Here is a 27,504-nt window from a genome sequence, read left to right on the forward strand (position 1 = left end):
CATAAACATGGTGAATACCTATACATAAACATGGTGAATATACATAAACATGGTGAATACCTATACATAAACATGGTGAATACCTATACATAAACATGGGGAATACCTATACATAAACATGGTGAATATACATAAACATGGTGAATATACATAAACATGGTGAATACCTATACATAAACATGGTGAATACCTATACATAAACATGGGGAATACCTATACATAAACATGGTGAATATACATAAACATGGGGAATACCTATACATAAACATGGTGAATATATACATAAACATGGTGATATACATAAACATGGTGAATACCTATACATAAACATGGTGAATACCTATACATAAACATGGTGAATACCTATACATAAACATGGTGAATACCTATACATAAACATGGTGAATATACATAAACATGGGGAATACCTATACATAAACATGGTGAATACCTATACATACACATGGTGAATATACATAAACATGGTGAATATACATAAACATGGGGAATACCTACACATAAACATGGTGAATATACATAAACATGGTGAATATACATAAACATGGGGAATACCTATACATAAACATGGTGAATATACATAAACATGGTGAATATACATAAACATGGTGAATACCTATACATAAACATGGTGAATACCTATACATAAACATGGTGAATACCTATACATAAACATGGGAATATACATAAACATGGTGAATATACATAAACATGGTGAATATACATAAACATGGTGAATATACATAAACATGGTGAATATACATAAACATGGTGAATATACATAAACATGGTGAATATACATAAACATGGTGAATACCTATACATAAACATGGTGAATACCTATACATAAACATGGTGAATACCTATACATAAACATGGTGAATACCTATACATAAACATGGTGAATACATAAACATGGTGAATACCTATACATAAACATGGTGAATACCTATACATAAACATGGTGAATACCTATACATAAACATGGTGAATACCTATACATAAACATGGTGAATATACATAAACATGGTGAATACCTATACATAAACATGGTGAATATACATAAACATGGTGAATACCTATACATAAACATGGTGAATACCTATACATAAACATGGTGAATACCTATACATAAACATGGTGAATATACATAAACATGGGAATACCTATACATAAACATGGGGAATACCTATACATAAACATGGGGAATACCTATACATAAACATGGTGAATATACATAAACATGGGGAATACCTCTACATAAACATGGTGAATATACATAAACATGGGGAATACCTATACATAAACATGGGGAATATACATAAACATGGTGAATATACATAAACATGGTGAATACCTATACATAAACATGGTGAATACCTATACATAAACATGGTGAATACCTATACATAAACATGGTGAATATACATAAACTTGGTATGAATAGGGTCATAAACATGGTGAATACCTATACATAAACATGGTGAATACCTATACATAAACATGGTGAATATACATAAACATGGTGAATACCTATCCATAAACATGGTGAATACCTATACATAAACATGGTGAATACCTATACATAAACATGGGGAATATACATAAACATGGTGAATACCTATACATAAACATGGTGAATATACATAAACATGGTGAATACCTATACATAAACATGTTTGATTTATATACATAAACATGGTGACCAACCCCTCGGGTTTACATAAACATGGTGAATACCTATACATAAACATGGGGAATATCATAAACATGGTGCCAGTATGGACCAGGATACATGGGGATTTGTAACTGACTGACCTCCATTAAAAACTGTAGTTTGATTTAGTCAGCGTTTGGCCTGGCTAAGAGAATTTGACCTGAATACGCCAGCATTCTCAGGGTTTTGATATTGTTGACTGTTAAAACCAAATCTAATCCAGTATGAAACCCTTTTGTCAGAGTCCTTGGTACTGCCAATCCCCATTCTGCCCTAGTAGCTTGGTATTGTATGTTGGGTCTGATGAGGGGGACCAATGGCCCCATTGTCAGTATTCTGTTGTGGTATTGTTGTACTGTGACCTTTTTATACTGGTTTTGACCCCAATTCCAGTATGTTAGATTGTAAGTATCATAGAGGGCAGAGGTTGTGAACTGATTCAAATGGCAGCTTGGAGGCAACCCCCATTCCAGTATGTTGTTGTAGTATTGTTGTACTGTGACCAACCCCCATTCCAGTATGTCGTTGTAGTATTGTTGTACTGTGACCAACCCCCATTCCAGTATGTTGTTGTAGTATTGTTGTACTGTGACCAACCCCCCATTCCAGTATTGTTGTTGACCAACCCCATTTGTAGTATTGTTGTACTGTGACCAACCCCCATTCCAGTATGTTGTTGTAGTATTGTTGTACTGTGACCAACCAACGTACCAGTATGTTGTTAGATTTTCTGACCAGGTCAGCATATACAGTATCTCTTTCTGTCATATATCTGGTATGTTTATTTGAAGAGTTTGCTGGCTAGCTTGTAAAGTGGCGAATTAAAGTAATGTTAGCCTAGCTTTTTCTGTTTAGCTAGTTACATTAGCTAGTTGTTTAAAAAAAATCTAACCTTTCAAGCTAGCTGTGAAGAGTAAGTTTACAGTATGTTCTTAACTTGGTTACATTTAGTATTATTTTATGTCAATATTTTTATTCGGCCACATATGGAAAATACCAACACACTATTTTGTTATCATAGTCACTGTAATGGAATTATGTCACAAATGGGAAAATAATTCTGAATAAAAAGATTTGGAAGACTAATTGTCTCCCATTGTGAGTGTGTTATGTATTTCTCAGGTCCACCAGCAGCATACTTACGATATCCATTATCATTATTATTATTGGTATTATTAGACTCTCTAATGGTTACCTAGAGATTGGCATTATTATTATTGGTATTATTATTATTATTGGTATTATTATTATTATTGGTATTATTATTATTGGTATTCTTATTGGTATTCTTGGAATTATTATTTTTATTATTGGTATTATTTGTATTATTATTGGTATTATTATTATTATTATTATTGGTATTGTTATTATTGGTATTATTGTTGGTATTCTTGGAACTATTATTATTATTATTGGTATTATTTGTATTATTATTGGTATTATTATTATTATTATTATTGGTATTATTATTATTATTTTTATTATTGGTATTACTATTATTGGTATTATTATTAGTATTATTGGTATTATTATTATTGGTATTATTATTAGTATTATTGGTGTTATTATTATTGGTATTATTAATATGATTGGTATTATTATTATTATTATTATTGGTATTATTATTATTATTGGTATTATTATTAGTATTATTGGTATTATTATTATTTTTATTATTAATATTATTGGTATTAGTATTATTATTGATATTATTATTATTGGTATTATTATTATGATTATTATTGCTATTATTGTTATTATTGCTATTATTATTATTATTGGTATTATTATTATTGGTATTATTATTAGTATTATTGGTATTATTATTATCGGTATTATTAATATTATTGGTATTAGTATTATTATTAATATTATTATTATTGGTATTATTATTATTGGTATTATTTTATGATTACTATTGGTATTATTATTATTATTATTATTATTAGTATTATTGGTATTATTATTATTATTATTATTATTATTATTATTGGTATTATTAATATTATTGGTATTATTATTATTATTATTATTGGTATTATTATTATTATTATTATTATTATTATTATTATTATTGGTATTATTTTTATTATTATTATTATTATTATTATTGGTATTATTATTATTATTGGTATTATTATTATTATTGGTATTATTATTATTATTATTATTGGTATTATTATTATTATTGGTATTATTATTAATATTATTATTATTGGTATTATTATTGGTATTATTATTGGTATAATTATTATTATTATTGGTATTATTATTATTATTGGTATTATTATTTGACCATACAAACTGAAACAAGACAGAAAAGTGCATACATTTTAATATTAATATCAACTATCTAAGTACGTGTGTAAAAACAAAGTAAACAATAAAGCACTATATATAGTAGATAATTTGAAAGTAGAACAAACATCAACAACAACATCAGTAGTCCATCAACGTCCATTATCATTAGCCAAGATGGCCGCCTTCTGTCTTCAAGCATTTCTCAGAGGAAGAAGAAAAGAGTCTTGGTTACAGTCGGCAGGATGTCGACAGTAGTTCCTCATCCTTCTTTCCATAATTCCTACCTTTTACACGTGGCCTTGAAGATCTTAACCTCTCCCATCTCAGCCAGCAGGGTGGTGTTGAATGTGTTCTTGAAGTCTTCAGTGAATACCAGGTTTGTCTTGAGGCGGACCTTGTTGGCCCAGATCAGAGTGTTTCCTGGACGACAGAAGTATTTCATGGTAACCAACAGCTCCTCTAAGTCGTGGTGATACACCACGTCAGCCGCCAGCACGTAGTCATAGCGATACACGGATCGTGGGTAAGTGCGTTCCACCTCAGAACCCCAGGACAGAGCTGTCACCTCAGGTGTATATTTAGAGCGCCCTCTGGTGTTTCGGAGCAAGTTGTATCTCAGATTGCTAAGGACGTCTGGGAGGTCGGTGGCCGTCACCTGGGCACCTGGGGACACATTACATAAGGAGCTTCTTAAGAAGAAGAAGAAGAAAGATGTCTTTTGTAGTCAGTTATCACCAGATACAGCAGCTGATGGGATTAGAGTCTAAAACTCAAAGGTAATCAGTAAGACTTACCCAGTAGACTGGCGACGATAGACACTAATCCTGTCCCTGATCCCAGTTCCAAAACCTGCTTTCCTTTCAGATCTATCACATCAGTATTGGTCTCCAGGTAGTTACATAGAGCCAATGCCTGCAGGGGAGCAAATATATTATATTACTACGTGTAGCCTATCACCACCTAGTGGTCCATCACGTGTTGCAGGTAGGACCTTTATAGAAGTCCACCACTAGGTGGCAGTAGTCCATTTGTCTGTTTCCCTGGAAGAGCAATCTGAACAGGAAGGCCAGAAGACACCTGTTGTTCCATGTGAGTGTTTGGTGCATTGATTTATCCTGCTGACAACGCCAAATGTAGTGATTTATCCTGCCGACAACGCCAAATGTAGTGATTCATCCTGCCGACAACGCCAAATGTAGTGATTTATCCTGCTGACAACGCCAAATGTAGTGATTTATCCTGCCGACAACGCCAAATGTAGTAATTTATCCTGCCGACAACGCCAAATGTAGTGATTTATCCTGCTGACAACGCCAAATGTAGTGATTTATCCTGCTGACAACGCCAAATGTAGTGATTTATCCTGCTGACAACGCCAAATGTAGTGATTTATCCTGCCGACAACGCCAAATGTAGTGATTTATCCTGCTGACAACGCCAAATGTAGTGATTTATCCTGCTGACAACGCCAAATGTAGTGATTTATCCTGCCGACAACGCCAAATGTAGTGATTTATCCTGCCGACAACGCCAAATGTAGTGATTTATCCTCCTGACAACGCCAAATGTAGTGACTCATCCTGCCGACAATGCCAAATGTAGTGATTCATCCTGCCGACTACTTCAAATGTAGTGATTTATCCTGCCGACAATGCCAAATGTAGTGTAGAACTGTACTCACTGCTGGCCATATCACTCCGCCATGGGAGTCCATTGCCTCGACGATGTTGATTTTGTGCCCAGCATAGAAGTAGACCTCTCTGTCCAGTCGTATCCAGGGGACGTGGGTATTATCCAGCTGGGCATCTCCTGTATCCTTGGTGTCCAGCTCCTCTACACAGGAATGGAACAAACCACTCATTCACATTCTAATGGGGATGGATCATACCATTTCTATTTCCTGGGTGTGTACTGTCAATGGTAGACTTGTGTTGTTGAATAATTGAGTCTGAGTATCTAGGCATTAAAAAATGATGTCAATGACTCACCGATAATGTCTTCGTCAGTCGCGGTGCTACAGCGGGAGTTAGTGTTTTCTGCATCATCATCATCCCCATATCCTTCATCACTATGTTCCAACATCTGTTTCTCCCAAGCTTGGCTACTGCCATCAACTGCATCAGCTTCCTCCTCCTCCTCCAAACTGTTGTCTTGTTCCTCTGACCTTTTATCTGCCTCCACAACAAACTGTTCGACCCAGACTGGTCTCTCCTCCCGTTGGACATTTGAGTCCTGAGTGTCTGCCTCCTCTGCACAAGAAACACAAAGAAGACCACAAGTCAATCCATGAAGAGTAGCTGCTGCATGTGCAGTAGGGATCTTAATAAACTAAACTAATTCAACAACACAATGAGATCAGCTCCTGGCCTTTTAGAACTTATATTTACATTAGGTTGAATGCTCACCAAGACCCTCAAGCTCTGATTCGGAGGTAGAACGTGAGCCAGCAGAATTCTGCTGCTCTTCGTCGTCTCTGCAATCCTGAGAGTCTACCTGGTTTTCTCTGTCCTTGTTCCCCTCTTTCAGTCCCTCCTTCTGCGTCTCTTCTTCCTCATTCTCAGTTGTTTGATCTGCTTCAAACTCTTCCTCCTTTTCCTCTAAACCATTTTCCTCCACCTGTAAACAGACATGTTCTTCCTCCTCCTCTTCCTGTTGTTTTCCTGGGTCCAGCTGTGGTTCCTCCTCTTCCTGTAGTTTTCCTGAGTCCAGCTCTGGTTCCTTCTCCTCTTCCTGTTGTTTTTCTGGGTCCAGCTCTGGCTCCTCCTCCTCTTCCTGTTGTTTTCCTGGGTCCAGCTCTGGTTCCTCCTCCTCTTCCTGTTGTTTTCCTGGGTCTAGCTCTGGTTTCTCCTCTGTTTCTCGACACGTGCCCATTAATATGTTTACCTCTCCAATCTCAGCCAGCAGGGTGGTGTTGAACGTGTTCTTGAAGTTCTCTGTGAAGCTCAGGTCTGTCTTGAGGCGGACCTTGTTGGCCCAGATCAGAGTGGTTCCTGAGGACCACATTAGAAATAAGCGTAATTTAATGCTTTCATGTGTTATATTCTGGGATTCTTTAAACAGTTCAATCAACCAATCAACAATCAATCAATCAATCAACCTGGACGGCAGAAGTATCTCATGGTGAACAGCAGCTCTTCCAGGTAGTCATGGTGATACACCACGTCAGCCGCCAGCACGTAGTCATAGCGATAGACAGATCTGGGGTAGATGCGTTCCACGTCAGGACCCCAGGACAGAGCTGCAGCTTGGGGAGTGTTCCTACAGCGCCCTCTTGTGTTACGGAGCAGGTTGGCTCTCAGGTTACCTATGATCTCTGGTAGGTCTGTAGCTGTGACCCAGGCACCTGGGGACAGGAAGCACTCTGTTATTCAACTAACAGACACACAGGTGGCCAGTACCAAATCAACCCCTAGCCACTAGTTGTCTAGTGCCGACGACACTTCATGCAGATCTGAAAAGGTTGGATAGGTGTAAGTGGTATAGAATGCCGGGACCTCCTCCACCTAGCTAGCCACATTGATAGGACCTCCTCCACCTTGATAGGACCTCCTCCACATTGATAGGACCTCCTCCACCTTGGTATAACCTCCTCCACCTTGCAATCCACCTTGATAGGACCTCCTCCACCTTGCAATCCACCTTGATAGGACCTCCTCCACCTTGCTAGCCACCTTGATAGGACCTCCTCCACCTTGCTAGCCACCTTACTAGGACTTCCTCCACTTTGCTAGTCACCTTGGTAGAACCTCCTCCACCTTGCTAGCCACCTTGCTAGCCACCTTGATAGGACCTCCTCCACCTTGCTAGCCACCTTGATAGGACCTCCTCCACCTTGCTAGCCACCTTGATAGGACCTCCTCCACCTTGCTAGCCACCTTGATAGGAACTCCTCCACCTTGCTTACCGCCATGATAGGACCCTCTCCACCTTGCTAGCCACCTTGATAAGACCTCCTCCACCTTGCTAGCCACCTTGATAGGACCTCCTCCACCTTGCTAGCCACCTTGCTAGGACCTCCTCCACCTTCCTAACTGCCATGATAGGGCCTCCTCCACCTTGATAGGACCTCCTCCACCTTGCTAGGGCCTCCTCCACCTTGCTAGCCACCTTGATAGGACCTCCTCCATCTTGCTAGCCACCTTGATAGGTCCTCCTCCACCTTGCTAGCCACCTTGATAGGACCTCCTCCACCTTGATAGGACCTCCTCCACCTTGCTAGGGCCTCCTCCACCTTGCTAGCCACCTTGATAGGGCCTCCTCCACCTTGCTAGCCACCTTGATAGGACCTCCTCCATCTTGCTAGCCACCTTGATAGGACCTCCTCCACCTTACTAGCCACCCTGACAGGACCTCCTCCACCTTACTAGCCACCTTGATAGGCTAGGTAGAAATGTTGCCATATTTCTTACACCTCTCCGATCTTCTCAGATGTACAATATGAGTAAATTTAATGCCCAGACTCACCTAGGAGTGTGGCTACAATAGACACTAGGCCAGGACCTGCTCCGAGCTCCAGCACTGCCTTGTCCACCAGGTTCAACTGCTCAACGTTGGTCTCTAGGTAGTGACACAGAGCCAACGCCTGCAGGCAACCAGAGTTACTATAGAAACCATCATTATAGTTGTTATAACTTCAACCATAGTTACTATAGAAACCATCATTTTAGTTGTTAGAACTTCATCCATAGTTACTATAGAGACCATCATTATAGTTGTTAGAACTTCAACCATAGTTACTTTTGAAACCATCATTATAGTTGTTATAACTTCAACTATAGTTACTATAGAAACCATAATTTTGGTTGTTAGAACTTCAACCGTAGTTACTATAGAAACCATCATTATAGTTGTTAGAACTTCATCCACAGTTACTATAGAAACCATCATTATAGTTGTTAGAACTTCCACCATTGTTACTATAGAAACCATCATTATAGTTGTTAGAACTTCATCCATAGTTACTTTTGAAACCATCATTATAGTTGTTAGAACTTCATCATGAGTTACTATAGAAACCATCATTATAGTTGGTAGAACTTCATAAATCATCATCACCATCCTCATCACCATCATCAATCATCATCCATCATATTAATTCATCGTTATCCTACATCCATCCATGAAATGTCACTCACCGTTATCATTGTTAAATCAGTAGACTAACTCACTGCTATCATTGTTATCTATGAATGTCATGTTAAATAGTAGACTAACTCACCGCTGGCCAGGTGACAGCACCGTAAGAGTCCAAGGCCTCAAAGATGCTGATCTCCTCTCCTACGTAGCAAAACACCTCTTTACCAAACTTGGAGTAGGTAGTGGGGGCCCAGGCCTGCTCCTTCTGCTGCCGGGGTTCAGTCTCCTTGGCTTTGTCATCTGATTCCTCCTCACCGTCTATCACTGTTGTCTCGCTATCATCTTTCTCATCTTCCTCCTCTACTGTAATGAAAGCAGTGTCCTTCTCATCTTTGTGATTTGTGCCTAAAGGATCCATAAAAATCTGAAATACGATTATTTTACATCAACTGCACTGATTTTGAAATGACAAGTTAGCTACTAATGGTACAGCCAGCACTCTCTACAGGCTCAGTCTCTCCCACACTTTGTAAACCCCAAGTCCAACACTTGAGTTTTTATCTCTCTCCCCCTCTCCCTAACTTCACCCCTCCCCGAACCATGTTTGGTAACAACATATTTTTCCCCGCTAACAGTCTGTCAAAGCTAAGTACTGTAATGAAATCCTGACCCCCTTAGACACCCTTCCACAGCCCTCGTTCATTCCCCAAATGGACTGCCTCAAAGCAGAGTTGACGAGAGAGCAGAAATGGCCGCTTTTAAAACCCTTTATCAAACCAAAAACTATCACCTACCTACTGCAGCCCTTGGTTTTATTTGGTCAGTGGGGTTTTGGGGGTCAACCCTCCACCTTTCTGTCTTCGTGTTCCATCTCGTACTTAACGAATCAATGATTAATGAAGTCTTTTTCTCTTCTTCTTGTTGAAGATCGTTCTAACTGAATCTTAGGAAGTCTCAGAGTCGAGGTTTTAAGACTGATCAGAATCCTCCTGGGTCGTCTCAGAGTCGAGGTTTTAAGACTGATCAGAATCCTCCTGGGTCGTCTCAGAGTCGAGGTTTTAAGACTGATCAGAATCCTCCTGGGTCGTCTCAGAGTCGAGGTTTTAAGACTGATCAGAATCCTCCTGGGTCGTCTCAGAGTCAAGGTTTTAAGATTTTATCTGAATCCTCCTGGGTTGTCTCAGAGTCGAGGTTTTAAGACTGATCAGAATCCTCCTGGGTCGTCTCAGAGTCGAGGTTTTAAGACTGATCAGAATCCTCCTGGGTCGTCTCAGAGTCGAGGTTTTAAGACTGATCAGAATCCTCCTGGGTCGTCTCAGAGTCAAGGTTTTAAGATTTTATCTGAATCCTCCTGGGTTGTCTCAGAGTCGAGGTTTTAAGATTTTATCTGAATCCTCCTGGGTCGTCTCAGAGTCGAGGTTTTAAGACTGATCAGAATCCTCCTGGGTCGTCTCAGAGTCGAGGTTTTAAGACTGATCAGAATCCTCCTGGGTCGTCTCAGAGTCGAGGTTTTAAGACTATGAGAGTCAGAATCCTCCTGGGTCATCAGAGTCAAGGTTTTAAGAGTCATCTCAGAGTCAAGGTTTTAAGACTGATCAGAATCCTGCTGGGTCGTCTCAGAGTCGAGGTTTTTTAAGACTGATCAGAATCCTCCTGGGTCGTCTCAGAGTTGAGGTTTTAAGACTGATCAGAATCCTCCTGGGTCGTCTCAGAGTCGAGGTTTTAAGACTGATTAGAATCCTCCTGGGTCGTCTCAGAGTCAAGGTTTTAAGACGTTATCTGAATCCTCCTGGGTCGTCTCAGAGTCGAGGTTTTAAGACTGATCAGAATCCTCCTGGGTCGTCTCAGAGTCGAGGTTTTAAGACTGATCAGAATCCTCCTGGGTCGTCTCAGAGTCAAGGTTTTAAGACTGTATCTGAATCCTCCTGGGTCGTCTCAGAGTCAAGGTTTTAAGACTGATCAGAATCCTCCTGGGTCGTCTCAGAGTCGAGGTTTTAAGACTATGAGAGTCAGAATCCTGCTGGGTCGTCTCAGAGTTGAGGTTTTAAGACTATGAGAGTCAGAATCCTCCTGGGTCATCTCAGAGTCGAGGTTTTAAGACTGATCAGAATCCTGCTGGGTCGTCTCAGAGTCGAGGTTTTAAGACTGATCAGAATCCTCCTGGGAATCCTCTGGGTCTCAGAGTCGAGGTTTTAAGACTGATCAGAATCCTCCTGGGTCGTCTCAGAGTCGAGGTTTTAAGACTGATCAGAATCCTCCTGGGTCGTCTCAGAGTCAAGGTTTTTTATCTGAATCCTCCTGGGTCGTCTCAGAGTCGAGGTTTTAAGACTGATCAGAATCCTCCTGGGTCGTCTCAGAGTCGAGGTTTTAAGACTGATCAGAAATCCTCCTGGGTCTCAGAGTTGAGGTTTTAAGACTGATCAGAATCCTCTGATCAGAATCCTCCTGGGTCTCAGAGTCAAGGTTTTAAGACTGTCTCAGAGTCAGAATCCTCCTGGGTCGTCTCAGAGTCGAGGTTTTAAGACTATGAGAGTCAGAATCCTCCTGGGTCGTCTCAGAGTCGAGGTTTTAAGACTGATCAGAATCCTCCTGGGTCGTCTCAGAGTCGAGGTTTTAGAGATCAGAATCCTCCTGGGTTCTCAGAGTCGAGGTCCTACTGTGTCGTCTCAGAGTCGAGGATTTAAGACTTTATCTGAATCCTCCTGGGTCGTCTCAGAGTCGAGGTTTTAAGACTTTATCTGAATCCTCCTGGGTCGTCTCAGAGTCGAGGTTTTAAGACTGATCAGAATCCTGCTGGGTCGTCTCAGAGTCGAGGTTTTAAGACTGATCAGAATCCTCCTGGGTCGTCTCAGAGTCAAGGTGTTAAGACTGATCAGAATCCTCCTGGGTCGTCTCAGAGTAGAGGTTTTAAGACTGATCAGAATCCTCCTGGGTCGTCTCAGAGTCGAGATTTTAAGACTGATCAGAATCCTCCTGGGTCGTCTCAGAGTCAAGGTTTTAAGACTGTATCTGAATCCTCCTGGGTCGTCTCAGAGTCGAGGTTTAAGACTGATCAGAATCCTCCTGGGTCGTCTCAGAGTCGAGGTTTTAAGACTATGAGAGTCAGAATCCTGCTGGGTCGTCTCAGAGTCGAGGTTTTAAGACTATGAGAGTCAGAATCCTTCATCACACCAACCCGACTCTATATTTAGAGATGGAACCATCTGAAACACACACAAACACATTTTAGATTTAAACAAACAATATCTAAATCACTGTAAACTGTCAACTTCATCTACCTGATATACTAAAATAGGATATGAATTTTGGTTCAAATATGTTTATTTTAATTAGGTTTTAGAGTCATGAAGCAACTGAGGACAGGGGCTGAAATTAACACCAGCCACCAGCCAAATGTGGGTAGATTTTGGCAATGGCGGGTAAATATGTTTACTTCATCAGTCACATTGGCGGGTGGTCAGGGGTCAAGGGTCAGGGCTACACAGTGCCAGCATTCCACTCGCATTTGCAAATTAAAATAAAGTTATAAGTCAAGTATGAGCACATTTATGGCAAAAAATAAACTGTGCTGTAGCCGTTTTCAAATGATTTCTGCCATTTTTTTTTCATAGCTGGTAATCGCAAACAAAGAATTAGGAAACCTATAGCCCTCCTCTTGCAGCAACACTGCCTGGTTTGTGGACTATGAGCAGCTGTGAGCAGCTGTGAGTGAAGTGCTGAAAGACAGATTTTTTATAGAAGCGCTGCCACAGGCAGAAACGTTGCTCTAATTTATTTGAAAGTGTTTATCTTGACTTTGTTCACAAGCCAGGTTGTTTTTCAATGTTTCAGTTTGTTTCAACTGCGAGCAAAGATAAGTCAGCTATTAGTCAGGCATATTACCACGGTAACCTCCCGTCCTTAAAGGGGCAGCTCAACATTTTGTCTGATCTGTGATGTTTTTCAAATCACAAAAAAAAAAATAGATTTGGGCAATATACCACATTACTTCTTACTAGTAATACATTTATTGTTTTAGAAACATTACAAAGCATGCTCATCCGTTTTTTGGTGTAATTATGTCAGAAAAATATTTAGGCTGGTCAACAATCTGAGTGGCTGGTCGATTTTTTTTCATCTGCCTGCCACAGTGGCTGTTGGACCAAAAAGTTTGTTTCAGGCCCTGCGATTGGCTAAAATGAAATGTATTACGTTTTACGTGTGGCGTAGACACAACGAGTCACAATGTTTTAATCTGATTAGACTCCTTCAATAGTCTCCTGTAGGCTTCCTGCCCACGTTCATCCAGATTGTGGTGTTGAAAACATAAACCATGACGTTGGAGCGCCCAATGTCGCTATGCTTTGCTTTTGGTTGTGGTGCATTAAAACGGTTGACAATCGGATTTCCACTTAGCTGATCATTGTCTTCAGCCAGCTCTGATCGGGGTTTAGGTCTGATGAAAACAGGCAGGGAAAGTTAGCTTGTCCGTGGTGGTCGGTGAACTCTCAATCTTCTGGCCCGCAACACCGGGTATTGAACGTGGTCAAAGTCGATATCCACGTTTATAAACACAGGGTTGCTACAGTTATTGTTATTTGTGGTCGAGAACATAATGTTTTTTTCCATGAGAGGGGTGTGTGAAAATATGTTTTACGTTGGGGGAGGGGGCAAAAAAACATTTATGACACCCCCTCCCCCAATATATTTCGAACTGTCCCTTAGATTGCTGTTTGATGATATTTTTGTAAAATTAGAAGGCGGTTCCTTTACATGTGTGACAGTGATAGCTGATACTTTGGTTTATCAAAATACACAATTTATCAAATGTTGTTAATATTAAGAACAATATTTGTGATTTTTGTTTTGTTGATTGTCCCGTCTTTCAAGAATCCCTGAAGTAATACAAAAAGATTGGTGTCAAAATCAGGGGTTGAAACTGGTTCAAGGGAACAGAACCAAAAAAAAAAAAAGGAAAATAATGAACATTTTCAAGGAACAGAAACGGAACATGGAACGAAAGTTATCCATACTGTTCCGGAACAGAATCGTTATTTTCAAAGCATTGGAACATGTTTAGGCTACCTGCCCCTCCCCTCCAAAGCATAGGCTACGGTCCTGACATTATAATGATGATTCAGAAGATAGGGAGAGAGATGTTTTTATTAGCTACAGAAGAATGGATTCACTTTTACAGAGCCAGTTAAGGATACAATTGGCCAAGTTATTACGTTGAATTTATTAACTACAAAAAGGTAAGACGTGTTTTTAATTCTGGTGCTGCTCCGTAAGGGAGTTGTAGCGATGAGACAAGATAGTAACTTCTAACAATTGGACACCACGAAATTGGGGAGAAAAAGGGGGTAAAAAAAAGGACCAGCGGAAGCAACCGGAGCCCCAGGACCAGCGGAAGCATCCGGAGCCCCAGGACCAGCGGAAGCATCCGGAGCCCCAGGACCAGCGGAAGCATCCGGAGCCCCAGGACCAGCGGAAGCATCCGGAGCCCCAGGACCAGCAGAAGCATCCGGAGCCCCAGGACCAGCGGAAGCATCCGGGGCCCCAGGACCAGCGGAAGCATCCAGGGCCCCAGGACCAGCGGAAGCATCCGGAGCCCCAGGACCAGCAGAAGCATCCGGAGCCCCAGGACCAGCGGAAGCATCCAGGGCCCCAGGACCAGCGGAAGCATCCGGAGCCCCAGGACCAGCAGAAGCATCCGGAGCCCCAGGACCAGCGGAAGCATCCGGAGCCCCAGGACCAGCGGAAGCATCCGGAGCCCCAGGACCAGCGGAAGCATCCAGGGCCCCAGGACCAGCGGAAGCATCCGGAGCCCCAGGACCAGCGGAAGCATCCGGAGCCCCAGGACCAGTGGAAGCATCCGGAGCCCCAGGACCAGCGGAAGCATCCGGAGCCCCAGGACCAGCGGAAGCATCCGGAGCCCCAGGACCAGCGGAAGCATCCGGAGCCCCAGGACCAGCGGAAGCATCCGGAGCCCCAGGACCAGCGGAAGCATCCGGAGCCCCAGGACCAGCGGAAGATCCAGCACCCAGGACCAGTGGAAGCATCCGGAGCCCCAGGACCAGCCATTGGAAGCATCCGGAGCACCAGGACCAGCGGAAGAAGAGCCCCAGGACCAGAGGAGCATCCAAGCCCCAGGACCAGCGGAAACCATCCGGAGCCACAGGACCAGCGGAAGCAGAACAGCCCCATAACATCAAAGATCCAGCACCATATTCTACAGTAGGTTCTGGGGTTTAAAAATTCTCAGGCATATGCATCATTCTTTTAAAAAGCAAAACCCAGGTTCGATGTGTGTGTGGATCTTTACAGTAGTCGGTTGTTTTCAATGAAGAGCCTTTTGACACAGAGGAGTTGTTCAATTGTTGATTTGGAGGCATGGTGAAGATGGCCCTTCCAGAACCATCTTCCTTACTGTGGGGACAAGATACACATGCGTCCAATACCAGGCAGGTTTACCACTGTTCTGAGGGGTTTAAAAAGTACCAATACCAGGCAGGTTTACCACTGTTCTGAGGGGTTTAAAAAGTACCAATACCAGGCAGGTTTACCACTGTTCTGAGGGGTTTAAAAAGTACCAATACCAGGCAGGTTTACCACTGTTCTGAGGGGTTTAAAAAGTACCAATACCAGGCAGGTTTACCACTGTTCTGAGGGGTTTAAAAGTACCAATACCAGGCAGGTTTACCACTGTTCTGAGGGGTTTAAAAAGTACCAATACCAGGCAGGTTTACCACTGTTCTGAGGGGTTTAAAAAGTACCAATACCAGGCAGGTTTACCACTGTTCTGAGGGGTTTAAAAAGTACCAATACCAGGCAGGTTTACCACTGTTCTGAGGGGTTTTAAACATATTAATTGTTTCCCTAAGTGGTATATTTAATTATTCTAAAAAATGTTGTACCCATTTCCTGTTTGATTTTATGGTCAACAACCAGGTAATGACATCATAATATGTCTCTTTTTGGTTGTGAGCTATTGGTGTTTTCCCATGTTGATGGTGGCGAAGGGATTTGACATACGTTTTACCTCATTGTTTTACCCCATTGTTTTACCCCATTGTTTTACCTCATTGTTTTACCTCATTGTTTTACCTCATTGTTTTACCTCATTGTTTTACCTCATTGTTTTACCTCATTGTTTTACCTCATTGTTTTACCTCATTGTTTTACCTCATTGTTTTACCTCATTGTTTTACCTCATTGTTTTACCCCATTGTTTTACCCCATTGTTTTCATTGTTTTACCTCACTGTTTTATTGTTTTACCCATTGTTTTACCTCATTGTTTTACCTCATTGTTTTACCTCATTGTTTTTTGTTTTACCTCATTGTTTTACCTCATTGTTTTACCTCATTGTTTTACCTCATTGTTTTACCTCATTGTTTTACCTCCTCATTGTTTTACCTCATTGTTTTACCTCATTGTTTTCATTGTTTTATTGTTTTACCTCATTGTTTTACCTCATTGTTTTACCTCATTGTTTTACCCATTGTTTTACCTCATTGTTTTACCCCATTGTTTTACCTCATTGTTTTCCTCATTGTTTTACCTCATTGTTTTACCCCAGTGGCGCAGGAAGCCATGGAAGGCCACAATACAGTCCCTTAAACTGAGATGAACTTAGCAACGTAGAATGTAAATAGAATTTCCCCATTTTTTTTGTTGCATTCGATATAGCTCAGTATTTGTAATTTTATTTTATACAGTCTTTTTTGCTCATCTCAAAGGGTGCCAATAATTTCAGACCTTATAAACCCGGAGGAACACCTTCCTAATATTGAGTTGTTCCTCCCACCCTCCTTTTGCCCTCAGAACAGCCTCATCAGGGCCATGGACTCTACAAGGTGTGGAAAGCGTTCCACAGCGTCCCTGTTGACTGCAAGGCTTCCAACAGTTGTGTCCAGTTGGCTGGATGTCCTTTGGGTGGGAAACTATTATTGGTACACATTGGAAACTGTTGAGCGTGAAAAACCCAGCAGCGTTGCAGTTCTTGACACACACAAACTGCTGTCCCTGGCACCTACTGTCACGCCCTGGTCAAAGTATTTTGTGTTTATCTTTATGTATTTGGTCAGGCCAGGGTGTGGCATGGGGTTTTGTAATTGTGGTGTGTTTGTCTTGGGGTTTTGGTGGTGGTATTGGGATTGTAGCTTAGTGGGTTATCTAGCAAAGTCTATGGCTGTCTGGAGTGGTTCTCAATCAGAGGCAGGTGTTTATCGTTGTCTCTGATTGGGAACCATATTTAGGCAGCCATATTCTTTGAGTTTGTCGTGAGTGATTGTCCTTAGTGTCCTATGTGTACTCTCTGTTAGTTTGCACCAGATAGGCTGTTTCGGTTTCGTTTATTGTTTTTTGTAAGTTCGTGTTTCTTTGTTGTATTAAACATGGATCGAAATCGACACGCTGCAGTTTGGTCCGACTCTCCTTCATCACCACTAGAAAACCGTTACACCTACTACCATAACACACACAACAACACATTCACAACAACACATACACAATAACACATACACAACAACACATACACAACAACACATACACAATAACACATACACAATAACACATACACAACAACACATACACAACAACACATACACAACACATACACAACAACACATACACAACAACACATACACAACAACACATACACAACACATACACAACAGCACATTCACAACAGCACATACACAATAACACATACACAACAACACATACACAACAACACATACACAACACATATACAATAACACATACACAACAACACATACACAACACATACACAACAACACATACACAACACATACACGACAACACATACACAACAACACATACACAACAACACATACACAACAACACATACACAACACATACACAACAACACATACACAACACATACAACACATACACAACAACACATACACAACAACACATACACAACAACACACACACAACACATACACAACACATACACAACAACACATACACAACAACACACATACACAACAACACATACACAACAACACATACACAACAACACATACAAACACAACAACACATACACAACAACACATACACAACAACACATACACAACAACACATACAAACACAACAACACATACACAATAACACATACACAATAACACATACACAACAACACATACACAACAACACATACAAACACAACAACACATACACAATAACACATACACAATAACACATACACAACAACACATACACAACACATTCACAACAACACATACACAACAACACATACACAACAACACATACACAACAACACATACACAACAACACATACACAACACATACAAACACAACAACACATACAAACACAACAACACATACACAATAACACATACACAACAACACATACACAACAACACATACACAACAACACATACACAACACATACACAACACATACACAACAACACATACACAACAACACATACACAACAACACATACAAACACAACAGCACATACACAACAACACATACACAACAACACATACACAATAACACATACACAATAACACATACACAACAACACATACACAACAACACATACACAACAACACATACACAATAACACATACACAACAACACATACACAACAACACATACACAACAACACATACACAACAACACATACACAACAACACATACACAACAACACATACACAACAACACATACACAACACATACACAACAACACATACACAACACATACACAACAACACATACACAACACATACACGACAACACATACACAACAACACATACACAACAACACATACACAACACATACACAACAACACATACACAACACATACACGACAACACATACATAACAACACATACACAACAACACATACACAACAACACATACACAACACATACACAACAACACATACACAACACATACAACACATACACAACAACACATACACAACAACACATACACAACAACACATACACAACAACACATACACAACAACACATACACAACAACACATACACAACAACACATACACAACAAACAACACATACAAACACAACAACACATACACAACAACACATACACAACAACACTTACACAACAACACATACACAACAACACATACACAACAACACATACACAACAACACATACAAACACAACAACACATACACAACAACACATACACAACAACACATACACAACAACACATACAAACACAACAACACATACACAATAACACATACACAATAACACATACACAACAACACATACACAACAACACATACAAACACAACAACACATACACAATAACACATACACAATAACACATACACAACAACACATACACAACACATTCACAACAACACATACACAACAACACATACACAACAACACATACACAACAACACATACACAACAACACATACACAACAACACATACACAACAACACATACACAATAACACATACACAATAACACATACACACAACACAACACAACAACACATACACAACAACACATACACAACACATACACATACACATACACAACAACACATACACAACAACACATACACAACAACACATACAAACACAACAACACATACACAATAACACATACACAATAACATATACACAACAACACATACACAACAACACATACACAACAACACATACACAACACATACACAACAACACATGCACAACACATACACAATAACACATACACAACAACACATACACAACAACACATACAACAACACATACACAACAACACATACACAACAACACATACACAACAACACATACACAACAACACATACACAACAACACATACACAACAACACATACACAACAACACATACACACAACACATACACAATAACACATACACAACAACACATACACAACAACACATTCACAACAACACATACACAACAACACATACACAACAACACATACACAACAACACATACACAACACATACACGACAACACATACACAACAACACATACACAACAACACATACACAACAACACATACACAACAACACATACACAACAACACATACACAACAACACATACACAACACATACACGACAACACATACACAACAACACATACACAACAACACATACACAACAACACATACACAACACATACACAACAACACATACACAACAACACATACACAACAACACATACACAACAACACATACACAACAACACATACACAACAACACATACACAACAACACATACACAACAACACATACACAACAACACATACACAACAACACATACACAACAACACATACACAACAACACAAATACAATCCATGTCTTAATTGTCTCAAGGCTTATAATGTCTTCTTTAACCTGTCTCCTGTCTTCACCTAAACTGGTCAGTGTCTGTCATGGAAAGAGCAGGTGTTCTTAATGTTTTGTCCACTCAGTGTATGTGGCTGTAATATCTGTCCTGAGTGGTGACCTGTGTTGGCTTGACTGGTATATCTGTAGCAGGTGTTCTTAATGTTTTGTCCACTCAGTGTATGTGGCTGTAATATCTGACCTGAGTGGTGACCTGTGTTGGCTTGACTGGTATATCTGTAGCAGGTGTTCTTAATGTTTTGCAGGGTTTTTTAGTAACAGTCTGATTTAGTCTCCTTGTAGGGACACTTATAAATGAGGCCGAATTAAAAACAGGGAGTTCTCTGGTTCCCGGGTTCGTTTGGATCACCAAAATACCACGGTCTACATTACGGTGAGGTCAATGACTAATGTAGCTCAGTGGGAAGCATAGCTTTATGGAATGGGAGATTGAGGGGTATCCCCCCCAGCCAAGAGGAGGTCTACGGGAATCCCACCTCACCACTTAGTGAGACTGAAATAGGACGAGGGATGACAGAGAGGATGAGGTATGTCTTAAAGATGTCTCAGGATGATTGATGGATGAGTTATGTCTTAAATGGATCTTTCTCGGGGGAGGTCGAAAGGGCAGATGAGGGCGGGGCCAAATCCCTGACGGACACATTCTGGAAGCTGCCTGAAGTGGGTGGAGCTAGCTGAGCCTCCCTTGACCTTAAAGGGATAGTCCCACTCCAGAATGAAACTCCTATTAATTTGGTGAGTCTATGTTCTATGAGTGGGTCACATAACAATCGTCGCCATGATTGTAACTTCGAAGTGGTCCGTCTGTGAAATCAGGAAATCGTTTTGTGCCACATCTTCACGATAAGGTTCTCTTCGCTGGAGAAAACGAACTGTTAAAACAACGACGCCCAGATCACCAAATCAGCCAATAGATAGTATGACACACTGGTTTAGGACCCATCCATCGGTCTATATCGTCATGACAAGGTCTGTAATTTCACTTAGATGTTCTCTCACACCAAATGATTCAACTTAGTTTTTCCCTCCAACTATTTCATCATTGCAATGCCACTTTCTCTTCTCCCCACTCTGCCCTGACGTCGCCGTAGCAACGTCAGAGCCCACACACACACTGCAAAGCAGACGTCGCCGTAGCAACGTCAGAGCCCACACACACACTGCAAAGCAGACGTCGCCGTAGCAACGTCAGAGCCCACACACACACTGCAAAGCAGACGTCGCCGTAGCAACGTCAGAGCCCACACACACTGCAAAGCAGACGTCGCCGTAGCAACGTCAGAGCCCACACACACTGCAAAGCAGACGTCGCCGTAGCAACGTCAGAGCTGCAAAGCAGACGTCGCCGTAGCAACGTCAGAGCCCAAACACACTGCAAAGCAGACGTCGCCGTAGCAACGTCAGAGCCCACACACACTGCAAAGCAGACGTCGCCGTAGCAACGTCAGAGCTGCAAAGCAGACGTCGCCGTAGCAACGTCAGAGCCCACACACACTGCAAAGCAGACGATATGCATATTGAACACCGGTGAGATTGTAGACTCCTTAAATTGATCGTTCTGTTTGTTTAGGAGATTTGACAGCAAGCTAGCTGCTTCACGTGCTGACATCACCCGTGGTATTATTGTGTGAAAGGTACGTTTGCTAGCCCAGAGAGATAGCAAAGCATTGTGGGTTTTGTAGTTGACTGGAGCTGCAACAGATGTCCACATGTTGCTACCAACCTTATTAAAGTGACAACATGAAACATGTGAGTGATATTTAACACTGTAAATATTACATTGTGTATTAAAGTGTTCCTGTAACCTCTTACTTTGCGGGTACTGTGAGACCAAACGTCAACTTAAGACAAAGATATGTGAGCATAGGAGCTCCATTCACAACCATGATGAAAAATCACCTGTTGCCAGGCATTTCAACAGCCATAATCATGATGGAAAATCACGGCAATGACATCACAATGACCGGTAATGACATCATAATGACAGGGAATGACATCATAATGACCGGTAATGACATCATAATGACAGGGAATGACATCATAATGACCAGTAATGACATCATAATGACAGGGAATGACATCATAATGGCCGGTAATGACATCATAATGACAGGGAATGACATCATAATGACCGGTAATGACATCATAATGACAGGGAATGACATCATAATGTAATTGTATTGTGTGTCTACGTGTCTTTTATTTGATTGTCATGTTTCCCCACACAGCTTCCTCTGCTGGGATCTCTGGATTGGGCCAATACTGACGTGGAATTTAGAATGATGCTCGTCTGTGAGGTTTTGTTGTTGTGACATTGATGACCATTGGCTCGCACGCCATTGGCTCGCACGCCATTGGCTCGCACGCTGAAGAAGGGCTCATACCCCAAACGTTTGTTCGGCAATAAAAATATGTCACTGTATGGTTATTTACCGGAGAGCTGTCCAATTTCTGTTCTTTGAACCACACACCTTGTAGAATCCATGCCCAGAAGAATGCAGGCTGTTCTGGGGGCAAAGGGAGTTCCGACCCAGTACTAGATGGGTGTACCTAATAAACTGGCCACTGAGCGTCTGTTTTCCATAAGAGTTGTGTGAAGTTGGTAGGATCTTATTTAAAACGATTCACAGCTGTAATGGCTGCCGAAGGTGCTTCCACCAAACATTGACTCTGGGCAGGGGGGGGTGAAGACATTTTTTATTTAATTTGGAACATTTTCTATCATTTTTATTTGACTTTTGCAGATGTGGAGTTGGTTGTGTAGATTGGTAGGAAAGAAATTCAATGTAATACGTGTTTTGATATGTTTAGGGCAGCAAAAAAGTGAATGTGTAGATTTTAACTAGAAACTTTATATATCCATAACAAATTGTATTTGAATACAGAATGGAACAAGACAACAAAGTACATACATTAATAATATTATCAATACAAACTACATGTAACAACTAAGTAAACAATAAAGCACTAGATATAGCAGGTAAGTATTAAGTAGAACATCGAACATCAACAACTGACAACATCAGTAGTCCATCAACGTCCATTATCATTAGCCAAGATGGCCGCCTTCTGTCTTCAAGTATTTCTCAGAGGAAGAAGGGACAGGAAGTCTTGGTTACATTTAGCATAGTCTGCAGGATGTTAACTATTCCCTTGTCTTCCCTAATCCCTACCTTTTACACATGGGCATAAACCTCTCCCATCTCAGCCAGCAGGGTGGTGTTGAAGGTGATCCTCTGTCTCTCTGCATGTGGCCATGAAGATCTTAACCTCTCCCATCTCAGCCAGCAGGGTGGTGTTGAAGGTGATCCTCTGTCTCTCTGCATGTGGCCATGAAGATCTTAACCTCTCCCATCTCAGCCAGCAGGGTGGTGTTGAAGGTGTTCTTGAAGTCCTCAGTGAATACCAGGTCTGTGGGAAAGCGGACCTTGTTGGCCCAGATCAGAGTGGTTCCTAAGGGAAATAAAATGAGTTGATTAAGGCTTTCATGTCTTACATTCAGGGAACTGTTCAATGAATCAACTGTTCATCCAACTAACCAACCAACCAACCAACCAACCAACCAATCAACCAATCAATAATTTAACAAATCAACCAATCAATCAATAAACCAATCAATAATTTAACCAATTAACCAATCAACTAATCAATAAACCAATCAACTAATCAACCAATCAACTAATCAACCAATCAACCAATCAGTCAATCAACCAATCAATTAATCAATCAACCAATAACTCAATCAACCAATCAGTCAATCAATCAATCAACTATCCAACCAACCAATCAACTAATCAATAATTTAACAAATCAACCAATCAATAATTTAACCAATCAACCAATCAATAAACCAATCAATTAATTAATCAACCAATCAACCATTCGACAAATCAATTAATACATCAACCAATCAGTCAATCAATCAACCAATCAATCAATCAACCAACCAACAAATCAGTCAATCAATCAAACAATCAATCAGTCAATCAAACAATCAATCAATCAACCTGGACGGCAGAAGTATCTCATGGTGAACAGCAGCTCTTCCAGGTAGTCATGGTGATACACCACATCAGCCGCCAGCAAGTAGTCATAGCGATAGACAGATCTGGGGTAGGTGCGTTCCACGTCAGGACCCCAGGACAGAGCTGCAGCTTGGGGAGTGTACCTACAGCGCCCTCTTGTGTTACGGAGCAGGTTGGCTCTCAGGTTACCTATGATCTCTGGTAGGTCTGTAGCTGTGACCCAGGCACCTGGGGACAGGAAGCACTCTGTTATTCAACTAACAGACATACAGGTGGCCAGTACCAAATCAACCCCTAGCCACTAGTTGTCTAGTCGCCGAGGACACTTCATGCGGATCTGAAAAGATTGGATAGGTGTAAGTGGTATAGAATGCCGGGACCTCCTCCACCTAGCTAGGACCTCCTCCACCTTGATAGGACCTCCTCCGCCTTGATAGACCTCCTCCACCTTGCTATCCACCTTGCTAGGACCTCCTCCACCTTGCTATCCACCTTGCTAGAACCTCCTCCACCTTGATAGACCTCCTCCACCTTGATAGGATCCACCTTGATAGGACCTCCTCCACCTTGATAGGACCTCCTCCACCTTTAGGATCTCCTCCACCTTGATAGACCTCCTCCACCTTGCCTCCACCTTGCTACCTCCTCCACCTTGATAGACCTCCTCCACCTTGATAGGACCTCCTCCACCTTGATAGGTCCTCCTCCACCTGCTCCATAGACCTCCTCCACCTTAGCCTAGCCACCTTGATAGGAGCTCCTCCGCCTTGCTAGGACCTCCTCCACCTTGCTAGCCACCTTGATAGGACCTCCTCCACCTTGATAGGACCTCCTCCACCTTGATAGCCACCTTGATAGGACCTCCTCCATCTTGATTGGACCTCCTCCACCTTGCTAGGACCTCCACATTGATCCTCCACCTTGCTAGGACCTCCTCCACCTTGCCACCTAGGACCTCCTCCACCTTGCTAGGACCTCCTCCACCTTGCTAGCCACCTTGATAGGACCTCCTCCACCTTGATAGGACCTCCTCCACCTTGATAGCCACCTTGATAGACCTCCTCCATCTTGATTGGACCTCCACCCACAGGGCCTCCTCCACCTTGATAGGGCCTCCTCCACCTTGATAGGACCTCCTCCACCTGCCACCTTGGTGAGGACCTCCTCCACCTTGACCTCCTCCACCTTGGTAGGACCTCCTCCACCTTGCTTGCCACCTTGACAGGACCTCCTCCACCTTGCTAGCCACCTTGATAGGACCTCCTCCACCTTGATAGGACCTCCCCCACCTTGATAGGCTAGGTAGAAATGTTGCCATATTTCTTACACCTCTCCGATCTTCTCAGATGTACAATATGAGTAAATTTAATGCCCAGACTCACCTAGGAGTGTGGCTACAATAGACACTAGGCCAGGACCTGCTCCGAGCTCCAGCACTGCCTTGTCCACCAGGTTCAACTGCTCAACGTTGGTCTCTAGGTAGTGACACAAAGCCAACGCCTGCAGGCAACCAGCGGCAGTTGTTAGAACTTCAACCATAGTTACTATAGAAACCATCATTATAGTTGTTAGAACTTCAACCATAGTTACTATAGAAACCATCATTACAGTTGTTAGAACTTCAATCATAGTTACTATAGAAACCATCATTATAGTTGTTAGAACTTCAACCATAGTTACTATAGAAACCATCATTACAGTTGTTAGAACTTCAATCATAGTTACTATAGAAACCATCATTACAGTTGTTAGAACTTCAACCATAGTTACTATAGAAACCATCATTATAGTTGTTAGAACTTCATTAATCATCATCCTCCATCCACACTGTGAAACATTTAACCAATCATCATCCTCCATCCACACTTAATCAGCGTTATTCTGTGAGTTCATTGGACTTCAAAAGGAAAATAATTTGAGCTACTTTGTTAAGTTCTCGAAGTGAGTAACTTAATACCACATCCATCCTTATCATACTTCCCAGCATGCTCTATTGTAGGTTGATTTTTAGAATTGTTGGTTTCAATACCTGTGTTTTTGCATATACATTGATTGATTAATCTTATGCTATACAAACATAAATAACATACATTTTTCTAAACTGATTCGAAGTTGGACTTATTGCACCTGTTACTGAGACGGCTGTTTGAGTTCATATGATTTAGGAAGTCTGAAGAATGAATTTTCCTACCCTGGCAGTCATTCTTATGCAGGCTGAGGGAGATTAAAGGTTCCAACTGTTGGATCTTCTGGCTGGATTACAATAATAATTACAGCAAGCCTGAATAATGTGACTTGCAGGCCTGATGTGGTCTGTAAACCAGAAGTTTCAGACCACTGTGGTATCTCCCTCCTTACTTCCATCCTAATCGCCATCACCGCTATCATTGTTATCTATGAATGTCATGTTAAATAGTAGACTAACTCACCGCTATCATTGTTATCTATGAATGTCATGTTAAATAGTAGACTAACTCACCGCTGGCCAGGTGACAGCACCGTAAGAGTCCAAGGCCTCAAAGATGCTGATCTCCTCTCCTACGTAGCAAAACACCTCTTTACCAAACTTGGAGTAGGTAGTGGGGGCCCAGGCCTGCTCCTTCTGCTGCCGGGGTTCAGTCTCCTTGGCTTTGTCATCTGATTCCTCCTCACCGTCTATCACTGTTGTCTCGCTATTATCTTTCTCATCTTCATCTTCCTCCTCATCTGACTCCTCATCATCATCGTTCTCATCCTCCTCATGTTTCTTCTCGTCTTCCGTTTCCTTCTCTTCTTTCATGATCACAGTCTTCTCCTCCTCTTGGTGAGATGTGCATAAAGGGTCCATAGAAACCTGATAAATTACAATGTTACTTCCTCTGCACTGATATATAGTGTCGTAGCTGATGTTGCGTTGATACCTTAGCTACTAATGGTACAGTCAGCCCTCTCTTCAGGCTCAGTCTCTCCCAGTGTCCAACACTTGAG

The 27,504-nt window shown here is 41.5% G+C and overlaps 1 protein-coding gene across 1 annotated transcript; it reads right to left on the bottom strand.

Moving 5' to 3' along the window:
- Positions 1 to 4,055: 4,055 nt before the first annotated feature.
- LOC112241599 lies at positions 4,056 to 27,504 on the bottom strand. The gene is made up of 9 exons (XM_042313709.1): positions 27,175 to 27,504; positions 9,255 to 9,412; positions 8,501 to 8,618; positions 7,134 to 7,379; positions 6,442 to 7,026; positions 6,025 to 6,285; positions 5,718 to 5,869; positions 4,831 to 4,948; positions 4,056 to 4,699 (listed from the first exon to the last, which is right to left on the bottom strand). The coding sequence occupies exons 1-9, from the start codon at positions 27,362 to 27,364 to the stop codon at positions 4,317 to 4,319; spliced, it is 2,211 nt and encodes a 736-aa protein (XP_042169643.1). The 5' UTR covers positions 27,365 to 27,504; the 3' UTR covers positions 4,056 to 4,316.

The sequence above is a fragment of the Oncorhynchus tshawytscha genome, unplaced genomic scaffold (genome assembly GCF_018296145.1).
Source record: "Oncorhynchus tshawytscha isolate Ot180627B unplaced genomic scaffold, Otsh_v2.0 Un_contig_19422_pilon_pilon, whole genome shotgun sequence".
Classification (NCBI taxonomy): Eukaryota; Metazoa; Chordata; class Actinopteri; order Salmoniformes; family Salmonidae; genus Oncorhynchus; species Oncorhynchus tshawytscha.